Raw genomic sequence first — 14,342 nt, 5'->3', positions numbered from 1 at the left:
ATTTTAATAGTAGAATTTGAATTGAGTGACCATGGCTGGAAAACAAGAGGGGGTCATACAGGACAAGCCTCATAATATCGCTGACTAATAACATGTTCATATTTAATCCTAGGTGAATAGAGCTGCTTATGTTTTTATGTAATTTGGAATAATGAAGTAATAGATCCAGTAAAAGCCGTATTCCTGGAACCACTGTGATTGCAGCCGACAGGATTTCTGACCCGGTGACTGTGCTGCTCTTGTGCAGGTTAACATCCATCCTGTTGTTCACCCCCCTCCCCCGACACCTTCTCTCCTGATTGGAGAAAAGACTTCAGCCCATTCTGGTTCTAAAAAGAAAATTACACCACAAATGGGAAATGACCATGACAACCCGTTGAACCTGTAACCATGACAACACGATGAGAAAGTCTAGCTGCTGATGTTCTTCACAGGGTTGTTCTTTCTATCGGCCTTCAGGACGACGCGTCTGCATCGCTGCAGCTGTGGATCGGAAATATCTGGATTTTTTTTGCACAGCACAAGCAGGTTTGGTTTGTGTTCAGTAAATACAGGAACAGAGGAGGCCGACTGTGTGTGTGTGTGTGTCTGTGTGTGTGTGAGAGGCAGGTGACATGATTACCTGATGCAGATTAATACATAAGCCAGTTAACGGTCCCCTCTGAAGACCACAGTGCTCACTGCTGCAGGTTTATTCAGGCCAACGCTGCAGTGGTGGAAACATCAGTCTGTGTGACCACTAACCAGAGGGTCGGTGGTTCGATCTCCGGATCCTCTGTCCTCCTCAGTGCCCTCGGGCAAGATACTGAACCCTCAATCGATTGCTGTCAGGGACAAGTGCATGAATGGCGTGTAATAAAAATACAGCTCATTTACATTTTTCCTTCATAGATCATCAATATGTTTCTTTTGTTCAGAAGAAAGTTTGGGTTTCCAGGTTGAGAATAAATACAGAGAACATGGAAATATACAAACGTAAAAATATACACGCACAGACATTTAAAGGTGCAAAATAAATGTATGTACATATACTTACTTTTCGTTGCTTCATTATTAAATAAATTACGCCTGCATTTGAATGTTAGTTTGCAGGATTTAGCAAAAACAACTCAAACGATTTCCATTAAATTTTGTGGAGGACCCCAGCAGGGGCGTACCCAGGGGCTGGGCCAGGGGGGGCACTGTCCCAAGTTGAAAAATGATTGGCCCCTGACGTGCCTGTGTCCTGTCGTGCGTGGATGTTGTTACATATAATTGGCCCCTCTGTGTAAATTGTGGCCCCTGACATAGAAAAATCATAGATCCGCCCCTGGACCTGGAGGAACACACCAGCTTTTCTTTATTGATTCACTTTCTTTAATATTGTGATTTTCAGAGTGTGTGCAATTTGGTGCAGAGCCAAATAAAAAGTAAATGCTCTTCTATCTGTGCTGAGGAGCGTGCTCAAACTGCTGCGCGCGTACACGTGCACGCACTGGCTCGCGAGGTGAGTGACTGGCTCGTGGATGTTGTGGTTTTGGTGGAGGAGCCGCTCCTCTGCGCAGGACGCACACTTTCTCCACATAAACCTGCAGCATGTGTGCAGAGAGGAGCGATGCAGCGGCAGCAGCAGCAGCAGCCTGAGCTGGATCCTCTCAGGGAGCACCTGTGAGAGTGTCCGCCCCCCCCCACCCCTCGCCTCTTCTCTCCATGGATGTAATCTCCGACCTGACGACAGGTATTAGTCGGGTCCCAGACGCAGTAATCCGTCCAGACCAGCACGAGCTTTGCGCAGGAGAGTCAGAGCAGCCGAGCTCCTGCAGCAGCAGCGCACAGAGTCCAGGTGAGTCCCATCACATCCCATCACATCCCATCACATCCCATCCCATCAGTGAAGCAGCCTCTGCTCCATCAGGGGAACCACCTGTATCTGGAGGAATTAGAACCGTTTGCAGAGTTGCATCTTTTGAGGATTGTGGGTTTTTTTTTATTCCTGCAGAGCCAGAGCTGCTTCATTTGTATTCTGAGGGGAATGTTGTGATTCCTGCTTGTGTTCGGTGACGTTGGCTGAGTGGTTCAAGTCTGAGCTGAATATCTGACCAGCCGCCGGTTTTTGCCGCAGAGTGAGATCTGATGCTGCAGCCAACTTGTGGCTTGAGAGGTGTTGTTATTAGTATAATTATCCTCTGTGCATTTACCTGCAGGTCAGAGGGGGGTGAAGAGCAGGACGACTGTTAATGTGACTCTAAAAAGTCTCTGCATTGAAATTTGGATCAGTGACGTGCATCATCTTGTTTGTGCTTTAATCTCCATGAGAATGTAGTTGATCCTCTGCTCCATCGCATGTTCTGACCTGAACAGCAGCACAATGAACAAATAACTGCAGTAAAATAAAAGATGTGAGAGCATCAGAGACATCAGAGTTCATCAGTGTGTGGGTGGACTGAGTTAGAATCATGCATTAATTTGTAGATGTCGTGTTTGACATGTTTGCATGTGGATCCGTGCAGGAGCAGCACAACAACAGGTTTCCCCTCCGTCTGTTGTCCACAGATTTCATTTTGCTTTATGCTCAACAAGTGCCTTCGTTCTCTGGCAGTTCAGCTTTTTCGTCCTGCGCGACCTGTTGCAGGTTTGAGGCTCTGCTCCTCCAGCAGCGGGAGCCGTGACAAGGTCAGGCCTCCAGATGAAGAGTCACTAATCCATTATATAAGAGAAAAGAAGGCAGGAATCTGAAGTGGATAACCTGTTCGTTTAAAGGGCTCCTAATCCTCCTGTGTGCCTGCTGCTCTGTGAGATAAGGCATTAGATAAGTTCTCTTGTCCTCAAACTGCACGAGTTCATTATATAACTTCACACCAGAACTGTGTGTTATTACTACTGCTGAACTTTTAATCTTTAACATTTTGGACCAGGCAGTGCAGAGAAATTCCAATGCACAGATTCTTCTTGCCCCCCCCCTGATGATTTCTGAGCCCAGCAGTGTCGTCCAGTGTTCTCCGAGCCTGACGCTGCCGTTCAGCCTCCTGTGAGTCAGTCACAGATCAGATTAGAGCTCCAACCTTCTGCCTGACAAAGACACATCTGCTGCGTCCTCCTGGAGACGCTCTGAGCAGCAGCACCTTCACGCCTGCTGTCTCACGACTCGCCCGTAATCCCAGAGGACGTTCTGTCCCTGATGATGAGGGAGCCTGGATATTAAGCTGCAGGATTATCATCGAGAATCATTCCTGTGCCTCTTTCTCTCTCTCCTCACGTCTGAAAAAGAAACCCCCCCGCAAGCAGACATGGGCCGTCAGGAGGGCGACTACGTGTGGAAGAAGAACACCGAAAACATCCAGGAGGTTTTTGACATCATGGAGGAGTTGGGCTCGTAAGTACATCTCACTCAGATTCAACATGTTGATGATTTTGTTTCGAGAAATCGTAACATTTAATGAGCTGAGGGTTTTTTTGAATCAACAGTAGAATTTAGAGTTATTCCTTTAGTGATTGAACGAGCTGCAGTAAACCTTTTTATTTGTGATACTTTATTCTCACAATTTTATATTTGTTATCATACTTATAGCAGTTTTACAATATTTAAGAGCAGAGAATATACATGATGATAATGAGGACAACAAAAAGTAGAGAAAATGTGAAGTTATGACTGTGCACATATGTTTAAATTTACACACATACATGTACAACATATCATACATGTTGCATATTTATACATTAGATAAACAGACGTAACTCTTCAGGGCTGTATTCTATATTAATTCTATATTTAATCCATATTCAGATTCTAAAGATGATTCTTTCCATTTCTACAATACAGTTCACATTTGCCTTCCAGTTGTTGAATGAAGGTAAAATAGGTTTGGACCAGTTCCTTGTTACATGTTTTATTGCTGCACGTTGATAAACCTCCAATAAAACATTATAGCTCAGGTACCTGTTTAATTTGAAGTATTTTCATGACAGAACTTGTGATTAATATGTTTTCAGTAAAGGACAGAACACGTGTTACCTTCACGTACCTTCACACTCGGCCTGGTCGGTGGAACCAGCCTCTCAATGTGCTGTTTGAGTTTCAGGACAGATTACTGCTTTGATAGGATTGACACGAGGAATCCTTCTTTACCGAAGTCTTAGACAACAAGATGATCGGGCTGTTAGTCCGACCCCCCCGACGGCAGCAGGCTGTGGAGCTCAGCTGTTCCTTCACAAAATAAGAAGGATCTTGTTAATTCTACTCACAAATAACAAGAACATTTTAAATCTGATTAGAAATCAGGCAGAGCTGAGAAAAAGATAATCGGTTAATTACTTATTTTATGATCTGAGTCATAATGTATTTTATTTTTAAGATTAAACAAAAGTTATGGTTCTAACTTCTCACTTTTATGGATTTGCTGCTTCTCTTTGTCTAACAGACAAATTAATTAATCAGTGAATTAAGAAAGTGCAATTCATTGGCTCATTTATAATCCAGTCACACTGTTTATATTCTGTATATATATCTTATCTTATCTTATCTTATCTTATCTAATGTGTCTTGTCTTTACAGCCCTTATAAACTAATGTGTGAATGTTTTGCAACACGTCTCTGTATACTACACACACACACACACACACACACACACACACACACACACACACACACACACACACACACACACACACACACACACACACTCCCCTGTGCTGGCCTGATTCGTGTGGGCTCAGCGTTAATAAGCAGCCGGTCCTGCAGCTGTCCCGTGTTGAGCGAGCGGCTTGAGGACGGTGGATCAGAGGCCGGTGGTAAATAAAGGTGTGAGCGAGCCGGTGCTGTGACATCAGCTGTGTGTTGTTGGGCAAAACAGTCCGAGCTGCGCGCTGAGGGCGGAGGAGGCCGAACTCATCAGCTGCAGAATACAGAACCATTTCATAACATCTCGTCTGCAGCAAAGAACCTCGACTTCCAAACAAACACTCGGCTCCTCGGGAAATCACATTTAAATTCACTACACTGCACCAAACTGCTTGTTATATGATTAGATCTGTTATGGTCTGGTGTCACTTTAATTATGATCATGGTGATTGGTAACGTTGGGTCTCGTGCACATGTCACGTGCACATTTGGTGTTTTAGAGAGAGGGTGACATTTTCTGTTGACCGCACTTTATAGTTGCTGTTATTATTTTGCTTATAATTATTGCATTTTAAATGTTATATATGCTGATCTTTTATTTGTTTCTTTATTAGTAAAGTCGTCTTTTTGTCGTATTCTGAGTATCTCATCAAATCTCTTTTTTCGCAAGTCAGACAAAGCAACTCAGCTACGTTTTTGTTTATTGTTCTAAGTTGCAACACATTAATAAAGTCCCCTAAACATTTATTTCATCAAGATGCATGAATTATTCTCTGAAAAATCAAGGACAATGTTGACAAACGCCCCGACTGACGATGTCAAAGAAGGAGCCTCCTGATCCGGATCAGCCCCGACATTTAAGATGGTTTCCTGAAGGACTGAAGACTGAAGGAGACGTTTTCCTGCCTCAGTCTGATTTCCTCTCGTCTCCTGTCGAAGGTCTCGACGGTGACGACAAACAGGGCTGAGCTGTCTCACTGGTTTGTTCCCTCTTCCTGTCTTCTGTCATCAAAGAGTCTGGAGGGAGCGTAGAACAGAAACAGCCTTTCCCATTGGGCCTCATCGCACACAGCGAAAACAACATCCTAATGGTTTCCTAGCAACAGGACGCAGCCTCCAACCCCCTGAATGTCTTATGAAACCCGGAGACGTTTCAGTTTAGTCACCACTTTTACGAATTTTAAGCTGAGAACCGTGCACTCAAGTTCACCCCGGGGACGTCTGATTGCTTCTCGTGTTCGGGGCTTGATTGATAATTTCCCCTGAGAGTCACAATAAAGCTTGGAGGAGACGCCGGGAGGAACAATAGCTTCGTCAGCCAAGGACAAATCAGTTGAGCGACGGGATGTGAAGCACCGTGATGACGCCGTGAAGCAGCATTTCACCGTTTGTGTGACGGGCAGCCGCGACAACGTCCCCGTGATGTGACTCAATCAAACGTGCAACAAGGGAAATATAACAGGAGGCAGTTATAGTTTAAATTCATCCGTGTTCATTCCCTCATCCGCTCACGGGCCCTGACACCCCAACCTGTCCTGTACCTGAGTGTGAGAGCTTGTTGTTCCCGAGGATCCCTGCTGCTGCGCATGCTGCGTCTCTGACCTGCGCACCCGAGGCCCTCAGCCTGCCGCCGGTTCCGTTACATCAGGGATAAGGCGCCTAATCCACCCGCTAGGACAACTATTCCCAGACAGCTCTGACGACGGCATGGACACGGAACAGCACAGTGATAAGTCACTGACATGTGGACAGTTAAACCTCAGAGATCTTCATTACGTCTTAATTGAGCCCCTGATATTTGTTATGTTCATTCTACTTATGAAACTGGTTTAAACGTTTCCAGGAAGTTTCCATTTCTGTGTGAGATGCAAATTAGGCAAAAAGGCAGTGACATCATCAATCCACAAAATCACACAGCTCTGAAAAGACCATTTCATTGTTGATGTTTTATTTGTAATGTTTATTTTTATCCTTTATTGATCGGACAGCTTGTGACAGGAGGAGAGGGAACTGCAGCTGGAGTCACATCTGCAGGATTGAGCCTCAGTTCATGTTGTGAGCCACCGGGGGCGCCAATTAAAACATGTTTATCTGAACATTATAAAGTTTCAAACATCAAACACCTGTTTAAATCTGCACGAAACACAAGGTGTATAAATGACAGTTGGAGGTTTGAAGTTGGCTCGGGACGATTTTTATTTGAGCAGTTTGTGATTTTTGTGCAGATCCAGATGTTGCCAGTTTCATTGCTAAGCTAAGCTAAGCTAAGCTAAGCTAAGTGTCTGCTGGCTGTAGCTTCAGATTCAGCGTTCGTTTCGATCTGAACATCCTGTTCTGTTTTTATAAATATTGTAAATAGTTCAAGTAGCTGTACTTTGAAATCAATCTTTTGCCAAACTGTTTTTCAGATTAAAAGCTGTAACATTTCCCCATAAAAGCAAAACGCAGTCACATTACTACATCTTCTTTAGAGCATTTGAAAGTTCAGGCCTGCAAATAAACACAGAATTCAGGATTTCATTTGTCATATAAAATGTAGAAATGAAGCTGAAAGTCGTCCCATCAAGAGGCTGGTTTGTTTCCAAAGTGTCACAGTGTCCTGATGGAGTGTGTGTTTGTGTGTTGACGAACAGAGGAGCCTTCTCCGAGGTCTACATGGTGAAGGAGAAGAAGACGGGGAAGATGTTCGCCATGAAGTGTGTGAAGAAGAAACAGAAGAAGGACCTGAATCTGGAGAACGAGATCGCCGTGTTGAGAAGGTGAAGCTTCGGCTCTCGTTTCTTATTCTCTCACTCGTCCGATCTGCTTCACACTCAAAGTGTTGTTTCCCTCCAACAGAATCAAACATGACAATGTCGTGGGGATGGAGGATTTCTACGAGAGTCGGACTCACTTCTACCTCATCATGGAGCTGTGAGTTTTCCAGCTGTTGTCCTGTGGTTTCAAAAATCAAATTAAGGTTTAAGATTGTAACAGCAGTGGTTTCTCGGTACCAGCGTTTCAGGCGGTGAGCTCTTTGACCGTATACTGGACCGGGGGGTGTACTCGGAGAAGGACGCCAGCGGGGTCATCCAGCAGGTGCTGCAGGCCGTCAGCTACCTGCACCAAAACGCCGTCGTGCACCGGGACCTCAAGGTACAAACCTGGAATCAGTCAAACACGTATGTTTATACTGGAAGAGCTGAACTGTTGGTTTGTTGAATTGATCAAGTACTTTTTTCAGGATAAATGTGTTTCTCCAGGTTTCAACAAGTTACATTTCAGACTTTTAAAGACCATAATCAATGAGTATGAATCCAATGTCAATGAAGGAATATAAAGAGTCATGAACTTGATATTATTAAGATCTACTTTAACATATTTAAGACCTAGTACTTAATATATTAACATATTTAAGACCTAGTACTTAATATATTAACATATTTAAGACCTTTTAAGGCCCCAGATTTAGATTATTCAATTTTAGACCCTGGTATATACATTTCAGGTTAATTTGAACTATTTAAAACTATATTTGTTCCTCTTTATATATAATTTCACTGTCATGTGATCTATTTAAATCTTTTACTTATTAATATACATATTTTAGGGTCAAATAATCTCTTCTATCTCACACCTCTATTTTTATATTTTCTCATTTTAATGCTTAAAGAAACTCTCTCTTGCTGAGAGTTGCCCCAGAACTCGTATCCGTGGATTCAGTTTGTTTATCTGAGCACAAGTGAGTGGAAACAGGTCGACTTGTCCGACGGTAACACAACACACCTGCCGGCCCGTGTCTGTCGGAGCGGTGACATCAGATCTTGTTTGTTTTGCGTCTCTGCTGAGAACAGTCGTGTCCACAGGCGTTCTGGTCTCAGGTCGTCCGTCCATCTGTCCCACTGCTGTGAACGAGGTATCTCAGGAACGCCTCCAGGGGATTTCTTCAAATCAGGCACAAATGTTTCACTTCAACTTCAAGATGAACTGCTGAGGTTTTGGTGGTCATATGTCAAAGGTCAAAGGTCACTGTGACTTCACAAAGTATGTGCTTTTTGCCGTAACCCAAGTATTAATGCGCAAATAGTTGGATAAACTAATGTAGTGATGTCATTATATATCCGAAAGGTCACAGGTCAACTTCCCTGTGACATCACAATGATCTGCACAAACACTCAGGAGCAGAAGATGAAGATAATCTGTACAGAACCGAGGTTCAACCGAGGTTCAACGGGGATTATTCCTCAGTCTGGAGCTGTGACTGTCTGGATTCTGTTTCCTTTGCACAGAGCCAAGAAACCGTTTTCTGGCTATAGTTTCAAATTTACCATAAAAGAACGCTGCTGATCTTCTTATCTAACTCTTGGCAAGAAAAATCCCCCAAAATCTGGAACTATCCCTGTAAGTTTATGGTTAATACGCCCAAACATCTATTCTGAATCGCAGAAGAAGCTTCATTGACGGCTTTGACACTTTTGTCCAAAGTGAAATACATGAGAAAGTGTCTCGGTGCAGGAGATGAGATGTTCCTCATGAGGAGCAGCGTGTGAACGGCTCTGCTCTGTGTTTGTTCCTGTGCAGCCGGAGAACATCCTCTTCTACAGCCCGGAGGAAAACTCCAAGGTCATGATCAGTGACTTCGGCCTCTCGAAGATGGTGGACAACGACATCATGTCGACCGCCTGTGGAACTCCGGGATACGTAGGTGAGGAGGTCTCATGAATGACGAGTGGAAATTCACTGAGTGCTGGTGGGTCTGAGGAGACGAGGACACACATCAGTTTGGACAGGATGTAATATTCATACCTGTCGCTTTCAGCTCCAGAGGTTTTGGCTCAGAAGCCGTACAGCAAAGCTGTGGACTGCTGGTCCATCGGAGTCATCACCTACATCCTGTAAGTTTAAACCACAGTTACTTTACATCTCAAATCTCATTTTCCCTATTTGAAATAGACAGAAATACAAATCGTTGTGAATATATATAGATATAAAAAAGACAAAGGTGCTATTATGAAAATATTATAAAAACAGACACACACATTTATACATATATATATATATAGAGAGAAAACAGAGATCCGCAATAGAACACACATAGAAACAAATTTTATTGTCAAAAAATAGTTTCCCAACCCTTAATAATAATTAAAAATAAAGATAGGGAGAAGATAAATAAAGAAAACGAGTGTATCCAGTCGAAAATGAAAGTTAAATAAATGTTCTTCATGATAGGGAAGCACTGTCAAAAAATAAATGAATAAATAAATAAGTTGCTCCATTTTAATTTGGGACATCAGGTGAAAACTGATTCCAAAGTTGATCCTGACACAAGCTGCACACAGAATAATGAAGCTGTGACCGACACACTGTTACACACAATACACAGCGATGCACCTTATTGTAGAATATTTGATATTTTCCTGTATTAATAACTGCTGATGTCATCCCTGCAGACTCTGTGGATATCCTCCTTTCTACGAAGAGAGCGAGACGCGACTCTTCTCCAAGATCATGAAGGCGCAGTACGAGTTCGACGCGCCCTTCTGGGACGACATCTCGGAATCTGGTAAAGCTGCAGAATATTAGCACAATATTGTTGTGTGTCGCCTGCTGCAGCTGCTTCATGTCAACACACACACAGACACACACACACACACACACTCTCCCTCTTCTCTAAACTCCATCATCTCTCTCTCTGCAGCTAAAGACTTCATCCGTAACATGATGCAGAAGAATCCCAGCATGCGCTACAGCACCGACCAGGCACTCAGACATCCCTGGTGAGAGTCACAGCCTTGAGGATTATAGTCATTATTATGATAATAAACCTAATTCATATCAAAACACAGTAACTGTGTCTAGACTTTACAAGATGACAATGATAATAAATGATAATACGATGATAAAACAATGGGAAACAGTTAAAAAGCGATTTAAAGATCTCACAGTGACACAGGTAAAGAAATAAAATGTTACGGAGGAGAAAAGAGTAAAAAGAAGATCAGATGAAACATTATAAAAAATATTAAAAAAGACAGTAAGATTAGAACCAGGAGAAAAATGGGAGCACTGTGGAATGATGAGCACGGTGTCAAAATAAAATATCCAAAAAGTACTCAGGTGCAGAATGGACCTGAAACGTCGGCAAATAAAATCTTGAAATCAATTAACTGGCAGCCAATGAACAGAATCTAAAATCAGTGTAATATGCAATAAATAAATACAGTTATGTCGTGTTTGATGTATTTTCACAGTAAAAGTTTCCATATACTCTTTTCGTCTCTTGGAAGTTATAAAAACCTTGAATCTTGAATAATTAGAGAGCTTTGCTTTTCACCATGTAGCTCATGTTCCTGAGATTTATTATAGTTTATAGAGACTTTGACTCAAGGTGATAAACGTCCTCTCTTTCTCCAGGATCATCGGAAAGACGGCGCGCAGCCAGGACATCTACTATTCAGTCAGCGTTCAGATCCAAAAGAACTTCGCCAAGTCCAAGTGGAAGGTCAGTCCTCATTGATTTCTTGGCCTTGATGTGGTAAGCTCGTTTAGGAGCTGCAGTTTATAGTAGATTAATCGTGAGCCGTCCTTAATCAGGAAGGATTAAGGACGGTTTAATCAGATATTGTTCTGTAATCAAGGCCAATGAGTGTAGATCGAGGGCTGAAGGTACACTTCAGTGTTCCCGCAGTAAAAATGTAGCGTCTTCGGGTTGAGAAAGTCGTCTCACGTCTCCATGTTCCGTCCCCAGCAAGCCTTCAACGCTGCCGTGGCCATCAACCACATGAAGAAGCTGCAGCAGGCCCACTCCGAGCAGCTCACGAGACAGACCAGCATCCCCGACATCAAGGTCGTCGACCTGTCCTCCCCGACCACGACCCGCAAGCGTCTCGATCCGGACAAGCCTGACCCGGAGGTCGGCGGGGGGGCACGGAGGACGAGTCACATCCCCGTGCCCACGAGCCCCGTCGAACCCAAGAGCCATTACCAAACGCTGAAGGCCACTCAGAGCCAGGGCGCCGCACACCACGCTCCGTCAATATCCGAGCAGGGAAAACACGTGTACCACTCGGAGCCCGCCAACCTCAACGGGTTCGTAACCAGCTGCAGCGTCTGAGTTCTGACCATGTGAGACTGAAGTGGGACGGACACGTGACTCAAACTCTCTGCTTTGCTTTTCAGGTATTGTCAGAACCGAATTGGAAAGACGGTGCAGACCGGAGTTTGCTCTGTGATGTGAAGGCTGCGTGAAGTTCACACGGGAAAAAAGCATTTTACTCGGTAGGTGCAAGCAAAGTATTTCAATATGTATGAATTAGACAATATTGCAATTATATTTATAAGTTGTTCTTACCAAGAATAGAAATATTTAAACACCTGGAGAATTATAATAAATAGAAATATTAAAATATAGATGCACACCACATCCTTCCACCGTGTTTCTGTGTAACCTCGCTTAAAAACAATCAGGGCTGAAAACACAAGTTAGCTACAAAAGGAAACGTGTAGATCTCTGTTAGCGTTCTGTTCCAGCTCGTTACCGAACACCGTGTCTCACTCCCGGTGTGTTTCTGCCCCCTGCAGGTCAGTGTTGCCGTGCTCACCCAGCATGCAGCTGTTTTGCGGTGGCAGCTCCCCCGGTACTGCGAGCGAGAAGTTCCTCCGACGGGCCCGAGCTGGTCTGCGAGGTCCACACGGGCTGAGGGAACTTTTTTCATTTTTGGAATGAGTGCCAATGAAGCTTCCCGACACACAACCACACACACACACACGTACACACACACACACGCGTGCACACACACACACACTTTGATTGACAGGGTAGACTTCAGTTCAGCAGTATTCAGAGGACTGACCCTCGTAGACGGGGACGTGACATCCGTCCCGCTCACCGTGAAGCAGTCGCTGACCTCAGACGTCGCACAGACTGATTTCTAAAACCCTGACTCCAGATCAGGTTGATTTTAAATCTCCAAGCAGCACTTTGTCGTCCAGGTTTTGTAGAATCGTGAAAAAACGTGTCGTCAAAAAAAATGAAGATTCACGACGGATCTTTTCCCGCTGCGCTTCATCGTGTGCAAAGCTCGACGCTGTAGCCGACCTGCTTTTGTAAGTAGAATATTTAAACCGAAACAAACATGATGCATGATTACTTCTTCAGATAATAATTGACTGTTGTGAAGTCGTGCTGTGTTTTATTTTTTCTAAAGTTTCTTTCTTTTGTTTAAAATAAAGAATATAAAGAGATTATCAATGTTCAAAACTGACGAATCGTTAACGAGTCCAGTTTAACTGCCGTCCACCTGCTGGAACTCACAGACCTGCTAGAACACACAGAACCTGCTAGAACACACAGAACCTGCTAGAACTCACAGAACCTGCTAGAACACACAGAACCTGCTGGAACTCACAGAACCTGCTAGAACACACAGAACCTGCTAGAACACACAGAACCTGCTAGAACACACAGAACCTGCTAGAACACACAGAACCTGCTAGAACACACAGAACCTGCTAGAACACACAGAACCTGCTAGAACACACAGAACCTGCTAGAACACACAGAACCTGCTGGAACACACAGAACCTGCTGATGCACGTTCTCTGTACTAGACGCTCACTTCCTGTACGTGCTTCATTCAGACTCTGCAGCTGTGTAGCTTTGTATCGATCCATCTAGTGACATGTGGATTCCTTGTGCGCTCATCAATAAAGTTTATGCAGAACTTTCGCTTCCATTTTATTATTTCCACTTTATTTCTGCATTTTATTGTCTTGACTCTTGCACCTCTCAAGGAGAAATAAGACCATGTCACCTGATAAATATAAATAACTGATTATTGTTCGTGATAATTTGGTTGTCGATGATAAACGTTGGAGCAGGATTGTGTTCGAAGTTCGTTGTTGCCACAGAGCAGCGATGTTAGAAAAGAATAAATGTGAATCTGATAATATGTTCAATACAAGACTACTTATTAATTGGGGATTCTCTGAAGAGTGAAATCTCAGCTGATAATGAAGAATAAAGATATTTAAATAGTTTTGTTGTTGTTGTTTGAGTATTATATGTTTTATTTATTATTTATCATTATTTTGAATACAACAAGGACAACAGTCAGTAATAACAACTCAGAACAAGTATTAAAAAACTACGGACTGAAATTACAGACAAAATTTTAATCGAAGCGATTATGACTTACTTATTTTTTGTTTTCTTCTGAAACTTCATTTTAAAAGTAAACTTCTGCAAATTCAACAGAGGAGGAAATAAAAGGGAACTGACTCTTTGTTCCTGATTTTGCGACCTCACCATGTTTCTCTCATTAAACCGACCTCCGAGCCAATTATCCGGCTTCGGTAGATTAGATAACAGGATTAGTTAGAGCAGTTGTATTTAGAGCAGGAGGTAATTTACACTAAGCTCAGAGATACATGTCCTCACATTTCAGCTTTCACCAAAAACATGGGAGACATGAAGCTGGATATTCTCACTAATATTCTAAATATAAGTTTCAGGGTCATATCGTGATCTGCAGTTTACTAACGCTCATGTGGAAACAAAGCAAAACGTCTCTTTCAAATAATTTACCAAATTTAACAGATTCTACTCACGATCAGCTTTTGAAACGACAGAAAAGTATTACGTGTACTTTGACGTGTACTTTTACACAAACAAATCCCTGTGTGTCCTCAGCCCTCGCTCCTGTTTCCACATCTGCACACATGTTAAACCCCTCCTCTGCCCCCCCCCCCACCCCACATGGCT

At 43.2% G+C, this 14,342-nt stretch overlaps 1 protein-coding gene across 1 annotated transcript; it reads left to right on the top strand.

Annotated features, from left to right (window-relative positions):
* Window positions 1–1,576: 1,576 nt before the first annotated feature.
* camk1gb (calcium/calmodulin-dependent protein kinase IGb) lies at window positions 1,577–13,618 on the top strand. Its single transcript, XM_035158044.2, has 13 exons — window positions 1,577–1,822; window positions 3,247–3,352; window positions 7,231–7,356; window positions 7,436–7,510; window positions 7,594–7,732; window positions 9,158–9,281; window positions 9,396–9,471; window positions 10,030–10,142; window positions 10,278–10,356; window positions 10,994–11,081; window positions 11,328–11,668; window positions 11,759–11,857; window positions 12,161–13,618. The coding sequence occupies exons 1-12, from the start codon at window positions 1,690–1,692 to the stop codon at window positions 11,814–11,816; spliced, it is 1,458 nt and encodes a 485-aa protein (XP_035013935.1). The 5' UTR covers window positions 1,577–1,689; the 3' UTR covers window positions 11,817–11,857; window positions 12,161–13,618.
* Window positions 13,619–14,342: the final 724 nt, after the last annotated feature.

Source organism: Hippoglossus stenolepis, chromosome 6 (genome assembly GCF_022539355.2).
Source record: "Hippoglossus stenolepis isolate QCI-W04-F060 chromosome 6, HSTE1.2, whole genome shotgun sequence".
Classification (NCBI taxonomy): Eukaryota; Metazoa; Chordata; class Actinopteri; order Pleuronectiformes; family Pleuronectidae; genus Hippoglossus; species Hippoglossus stenolepis.
Note: the sequence above shows the minus strand (reverse complement) of the source record. Positions and strands in the feature narration are given on the sequence as shown.